At 37.9% G+C, this 7,357-nt stretch overlaps 1 protein-coding gene across 1 annotated transcript; it reads right to left on the reverse strand.

Moving 5' to 3' along the window:
- Positions 1 to 1,250: 1,250 nt before the first annotated feature.
- Positions 1,251 to 3,606, reverse strand: LOC134185368 (tyrosine-protein phosphatase 10D-like). The gene is made up of 8 exons (XM_062653148.1): positions 3,414 to 3,606; positions 3,249 to 3,355; positions 2,864 to 3,156; positions 2,517 to 2,808; positions 2,426 to 2,456; positions 2,232 to 2,355; positions 2,013 to 2,164; positions 1,251 to 1,517 (listed from the first exon to the last, which is right to left on the reverse strand). The coding sequence occupies exons 1-8, from the start codon at positions 3,577 to 3,579 to the stop codon at positions 1,399 to 1,401; spliced, it is 1,284 nt and encodes a 427-aa protein (XP_062509132.1). The 5' UTR covers positions 3,580 to 3,606; the 3' UTR covers positions 1,251 to 1,398.
- Between the last annotated feature and the right edge of the window lie 3,751 nt (positions 3,607 to 7,357).

The raw sequence follows: 7,357 nt of genomic DNA on the forward strand, positions 1-7,357 counted from the left end.
CTTCTTTTGCCTACTGTGATTCCACACTTGTTCAATATTTCTTGGCAACGAAGTAGGCTTTGCACGTAGACTTCATACGGATGCCTTGACAATTCTGCTTTTCTGGCTTCTTTACGAATGGCCTCTGCAGTACCCGGATGCGTTCGTAAGTGTGAATGTGCATCTTTTCTTCGGTTGCCGTGTGGAGCACAACCCACGGAGTGTTTGTTACTATAAAAAGGTACCGTAAATAGATGACCTTCCCTGTTTGGCTTTTGCTGGTTTCTATCTCTGCAGTACGCCGTTTGAAGTCTCGGTATTTGGAGTGAACGTATAATACTAGAGAAGCTTATCTGCACAAACGTTGTGCAAAGACAAAAGCAGAAGACATATCGCGGAGAGTAGCATAACTTGCTTCATTAGTCGCCCACAACATACGAAAGTTCCCTTTACAAGATATTTCTGCAGGACAACTACTAAATCCCAGATAATTAATTAACTTAGCGCGCTATAGGTTTGAGGTAAATCATTGATAGCAATACGTTGCGTATTCATAGTAACACTCACTTATAAGTGCGTTTGGTCAAGTCGGCGTTTTTTAGTCCTCTTAACTAAGTGAGCTTGGTTTAGTTATAGCTAAAACCACTAGAATTTACCTAGACTATAGCTAGCTAATCTAGAGAAAGAATAGACAGTAACAGTAAGCTGCTTGCCTTCTTCTAGTAGCTGTGATTCCGGTACTCTTTGAAGTCGCCATAGAATTGATGAGTATATCACGCATTAACTTTGACAACATTGTGGTAAGTTACCAGTTTGAAGACTAACGTTTATACCAAGAGCATGGTCTGTTAGTTTAGACATCAGAAAGTGACTTTTCTAAATCATGCAGTAAAAGACGGGAACTTTAGATGATCCCTACAATTGCAATGCAATTTACAAACATGGTTAATTAACTGCATGACTATCTACGTGACTATAGCAATTAACGTATACAGTACTACATGTAGTCCATACATACCTTACTGCATACAGGCATAACAAATGAGAACTCAGATTCAAAAAATTATATAAAGTCTTAATTTTTAGTAGTCGGGTAATGGCTGTGATTGTGCCATCTGCACGTCTGAGACTGCATGGGGTGATGTGTCAACTGTTGCTTCTTGCTGTCAGTTCAACTAGCAAACTTGACAGTTGATACTCAAAATCTTTTTCTTGTAAAACTTGTTTGTTTGCACTCTATTCAGCTTTAATTATCTTCTCACAAGCAGATAATCCCAAACAATACAAAGTTAATTATTCTTCTTACTTCTAGCTAACCCTTTAGCTACAACATACAACACATGGAAGCACTAAGAAAGGCATTTTAAATGCCAAAAGCCACAGATCGTTATCAAAAAGTTCTCTTTTATTACATTGAGATCAAAGTGCCGATTCACCATCCATACTCTCATACAATGGTTCCTCATTCTTCCTGTCTTGATCAACTGCAACAGCTTTAACCTCTACATATCCATGTGATTCATAACTGCTGCCTGCACCTGTAAGAGCAAATCTGATGTGCTTATCTACGATAAGTGCTAGACAAAGACTTGAGTGTCTTAGGTATTCAGTGATAAACTGTGTACAAGACAAGACTCAATCCTGCAAGCACAAGTCAATAAATATTAAATATAATGCTTTTTAAACCACATGTATCTCAAAAGTGAAACACGACGCTTCAAATTACACTGCAACAATGGGTTTGTGAAAAACAGTTATGTGCAACTGTTAATAAACTATTATTAAAACCGTCATGCATGCAGAGCCAATACTCACTCCTTGCATTCTGGCACCTGCCATGCATCCTACTACGGACTGTACAGTAGTCAAAATCTTGCAGTCATGGCCACTAATTAGATCTATAGTAGTGTTCCGTCAACAAACACTACTACATTAGTGATGACCTGTATACAAAACAATGCCATAAATAAACTAAGCCTTGATAAATAGTACATTATATAGTTTGCAATTTCATGTCATGTCAATATTCTCACCTGTAGAAGTGTATAAGCTATTAACTGTCATTATCTCAGTGCTTGTATCCAAACATTCACTTGTTCCAGATGTTACTTTAGGATTAGTAATGACGCTATCATATCTGACAGGCTCCAATGTCATCTCTTTTCTAACACACCTGTACTTCTTCCTGCATCACACATAAAAGCTTAAAAGTTAATTAAATATTACACATAGTTGTAACTTAGATGTTTCACTTCAGAAAAGCAAAAATTGTGATGATTAGCACAAGAATGATGACACTTAGTGTAACAGCAACTGCGATGATCAACACAGATGATCCTCCCTTTGATGGTAACTCTTCTGCCTTTGTCAAAACTCCTTCATGTCAAATATGATCAATATTACTGTAATGGAACTATGGATAACCAAATAATAATCATCATCTTACTTAGTGGTTCACCAATTGCTGTTTCTTTCATCTAGAAATCATATTATAAAAGGTTTCTCAAAGATATTTAGTAATCCACGTATCATCATACCCCACTTCCATTATCCAACATTGCAACCACACGAATATATATAAAGTAAGTCGAATCAGACTTAAGTGGAACATTTTTGTACTCATTCTTTTCACCAGACGTTGAATCATTTCCAACGGTAAACTGCATCCCTTGTATGTTCTGTTTGTACATCATGTAACTGTATCGAGCTGTTACATACCATGTGTTGTCTGTGCCCTCTTGCTCATACGGTCCAACAGTACGTGGTACATCAGATACCGAAGGAGCATTAGATCCAGTGGTACCCTCATAAACAATAATATCAACATATCTAAAATATTGTTACATTAAAACATTCACAAAACAATGAAAAAGTCGAAACATACTCTATTGGACCATTTTCATCATTCACAGTAGGAGGCACAAATACTACAGATGACGTTGATAATGCAGCATCCCTAGCTAAAGGTTTGTCTGGTGTCTGAGGAGAAGCTGCCAGTGTGCGCACTATAATCATGTTACTAGGGAAACTCTCTGGATTGGACTTTGCGTTATTCGTTACTGTCGCATGTACTCTGTAGTCAGTATATGGTTTGAGGCTCTTCAAGGCGTATAGGTTTTCAGAACTCTCAATGTTGGGACTCTTGCTGTACAAAGCATCACCAATACTGTTGTAAACCTGCACAGTAAAGTTTAAACAATCATTTGCAGTCATGAGCATGTATGCATATGCATTTGTGTATCTACTCATCCACATACAACTTTCCTTACAGTGTAGTACTGAAAAGCACCATTAAAGCTAATAGGACTTTCCCATTGTAGAGTAATTGAGCTTGATGTCACACTTGAAGTTCTCAAATTCTGAGGTGGTGTTGGTGCTAAATCAAGAAAATCCAGTAATAATAAAACCACACTAAATATTGAAAGTAAAATTACTTATAGCAGCTGCCATAACAGTAATGGATGCTGCTGGTCCAACACCAACTGTGAAAGCTTGAACTATAACAGTATAATTTTTTGAAGGTATTAGACCACCAATCTCTTGCATACGCTCTTTCACAAAATTAAAACGTGTTCTGTTTCCAGTCCCATCTGACAGCATGTATTCAACAATGTAATATCTAACAACTCCATTTGGTGCTTCAGGTTCACTCCACATTACAGTGACTGTATGTGGTGGATGGAAAGAATATTTCAGGGAAAGTGGTGCAGTTGCAGGACCTACAAAACAACAACAGATACATAGTCTGAACACAGTCAGTTAACAGTGCAGCAATATTCTGCAGACAGACAGACACTCATACATACACATCATGATTACATCCAGCAATATCAGTATTTAAGAAGTCAAAACGAAATGCACCTTTCAGCTGTATCTTGAATTTAGTTGCTCCAGTTTAGCAGGCCCATTTACAACTAAACTACAGTAATTACCAGAGCATCGCTTATTTGATAAAACAATACAATATTAGACAAAAACAAACTGCAAAGTTGGCAACTGCTTATAGTGAGCTGCTTGTAGACTGTGCATGCAACCAAGTCATCGACACCAATCAAGTCTCTTCTACTTCCAGCCCTTTTATAAAATACGAAAGCCAAAAACATGTAATCTGCCATCAGATTTCTCTGCTCTCAGGTCAGGGTTTCAGTCTTTATAAAGCAAAATACAGCTCTAATGCACCAGAATAACCTGGAGCACATAAATACATCTTGACGAACAAATGCACGTAGGCTCAACAAATAACCAACCAATCTTCAAACAAATGAATCAGATTTTCTCCTTTCATCAATTGCATGACAACACTAGATAGTAAGACGAAAAGCTTACTGCTTGTCTGATGTTGTGTATTACGCAAGTTCGTTGTCTAACATGTACTGTGTATTATAGCTGCTTACAAATCTTCTGCAAACCATACATATACATAGTAAGTACATGCCACCCAAGCTACAAGTATGCAACACTACTCTTCAACAATTCACATATAAAAGCATCTATTGCCCTCAAACTGCTTTACATCATATGTGCCTATCACAATAGTTGGACCGTATATGCTGCTAGAAAGTTACATAATGTGGTGCTACAAGTAACTAAAATTACTGTGCATTACCAGGCAATCAACCAAATGTAATTGCTGATCCTTATTACAATGAAGACAAATCTGACAATTGTGCTAAACCACTAGCAATAAATAAAAAAAAAGAACATACTTGTCATTACTGTAATATACTTCTGCCTGCAAACAACTAACTTGAATACGACACATCTTCAAAGTAAAGTATACTAAGCCACATCATAATACAAACTTACCATCTTCTGATGTGTTGGCAACAATGGCAGTACTTCTTTGTCCTTCCAACACCTTACCATCATGAGACCGAACGTTCACTGCTGCCACCTCAACACTGTATTGTGTAAATGGAGTGAGCATTGTCAAATTGGCCCATGTGGCTGTTACATTCAGTATCTTGTACCCATCCACATCTCTCAATTGACGAACATCAATTGGTTTGTAGTAAACAAAGTAATAGCGAGGAACACCATTAGGTGGACTGGGAGGTGACCAAGACACAACAAACCAGTGAGCAGAAGCCTTTCCTGACAAACTCACGAAATTGGGAGAACCGGGATCTAGTAAATAGGGCAAATCACACAATCACAAAATAAATCCTTAAATTAGAAAAAACTTTACAGCCTTCAGCAGTAGTCACAGATACCACATTAACAGCTGCCAAACTTCCAGGTTCATAGCCATGCCTGTTGCTTGCTGTTGCTCTAAAGCTGTAATTTGTAAATGGACTGAGACCAACAACAACAAACGGTTGAGAATCAGTAGCACTGAATTCTATTTCTTCCCACAGCATGTTGCTGGTGCCATCATCCAACTGATATTCTATACGATATTCAGTTACACTTGAGTTTCCATTTTCAGGACAGTTGACTTTGACATTCACTTCAGAGTCATTATAGCTTTTGACTGACAACACGACACATCTCTGTGGAGGACCTAAAACACACCACATATAGTTAACTAAACATACAAAATGTCAACAAACACGTGCGAAAAGAACGTTACCTTCAATTATCAACTGTACTGATGCAGTACTGGACTTTGCACCGGCTTCAATAGTGTTACTAGCAACACATGTGTATGTCCCTTCATCCTTAAATTCAAGTGATGTTAGTTCCAGAGTAGATCCTTTTGCACTCTTGCTTCCTCTCCATTCATAATCTGGAGAGGGATTACCACCAGCAGAACAGTTTAAAGTGATACTCTGTCCTTTCACTCCTACTGGATTGGATGGTCTAATTTTAACAATTTCAGGAGCATCTAACAACACATCACTCGTAACAATGCACCATGAAATGGTACCAAACCAACTCACATTTGACATCAACTGATGTAGCTGAAGATATATCACTAGCACCATACTTGTTCAAAGCCCTGCACTTGATTAATCCTCTATCTGAACGCTTCACAGATGCAAAAATCAATTTCCCAGTAAATCTGCCCAAACCATCATGATTCGTTGAATTTGTTACTCGAGAGTCTAATGCAATAGCTGAATCAATTCCATTCTCTTTCCTGTACCATCCAAATGTAATGTCTCCACTCAGACCAGAATACTGTAAAGCTGTGCAACTCAACTCTTGCACGGACGACTCATCAAAAGAAACTCCTGGTGACTGCCCGGCTGTTGGTACACCTGCAATCATATCGTAACCTTAATATAATAAAACAGTAACAGATACTAGTATTACACAACAAGTTCAACTGTGTATTAACACTAGATAATGGTAGCATAGATCGTACATGTAAATGCCACCATGTCCAAATAGCATGTAGTTTTTATCTGGTCATTGCGACGTAGTGTTACAACCTAAAAACCGCATTACCCAGTTTCATGACGCAAAAATCAAATTTCTTTATCACCACTGTGTTTTCATACATATTTCTGCCTCGGGTAATAAAAACAAAGTAGGGATGGCTGTGTATTGTACTAGTAAGCTAGTGCTTGAAGAAATAGGGGTTGAGACGTTCGCAAACAAGTACTCATACTTTACATCTGAAACCAATCTTCCACAATTAAATCCCTACTTCACTCATCTTTGCTTTGAAGGTGGCTGTTTGGATAGGAGTAAAGTAGGAAATTAATTGTGGAAGATTGGTTTCACATGTAAAGTATGAGTACTTGTTTGCAAAAAGTTTCGACCCCATTTCTTCAAGCACTAGCTTAACGTACGTAGTCATCCCTACTTTGTCTTTCATTTATTACATAAATGTTTTTGTAGTCTTTTGGCTTTCCTTGTGCTGCTTGATGTTGGTCTAAAGTTACTGCATTATAGTGGTACCTTGATATCACAAAATTCCAAGAGACCCAACTGCTCCTTTTGCTATGTCAAGACCTCGTATTATGTGCATCTGGGACTCATTGCTCAAATTCAACAAATGCAAGGCTAAACAATCTTACATAGTTCTTCCATTTAATTGTCTCTGGCTACAAAAAGCTGATCTAATCGTGGCAAGCATTGATTGAGAATTCTGTATGTAGCAGCCACATCTTTCTGTGTGCTCTTTCATTATAAGCAAGTTTGTTACACTGAAAGTCTTACGATGATGAAATGTATACAATTAAAGACATGATATCATGCCTAACTTTGCAATATTGAGAATTTGTTGCTGTAATTAACAAACCTACATCTTTACCTCCATAACACACCAAGCACACAAATCCCACTGTCCTTACATGGTGGTTCTTTGCTGTCACACTTCTCAGTTGGCAACCCCACACAGTCCATTCCATTGTCTTGCTTAAGACGTGCTCGTGTACGAGTACGAGTACCAAAACTACATGCCGATGTACAATCTGACCATGAGCTC

Source organism: Corticium candelabrum, chromosome 10, assembly GCF_963422355.1.
Source record: "Corticium candelabrum chromosome 10, ooCorCand1.1, whole genome shotgun sequence".
NCBI lineage: Eukaryota > Metazoa > Porifera > Homoscleromorpha > Homosclerophorida > Plakinidae > Corticium > Corticium candelabrum.

Coding starts and splice junctions, on each gene's coding strand:
- LOC134185368 (XM_062653148.1), bottom strand. CDS start 3,579: ATGCTGTCAGATGGGACTGGAAACAGAACACGTTTTAATTTTGTGAAA. Junction 2,457..2,516: donor TGTTGGATAATGGAAGTGGG/GTATGATGATAC, acceptor TATGATTTCTAG/ATGAAAGAAACAGCAATTGG. Junction 2,356..2,425: donor AGCAATTGGTGAACCACTAA/GTAAGATGATGA, acceptor TTTGACATGAAG/GAGTTTTGACAAAGGCAGAA.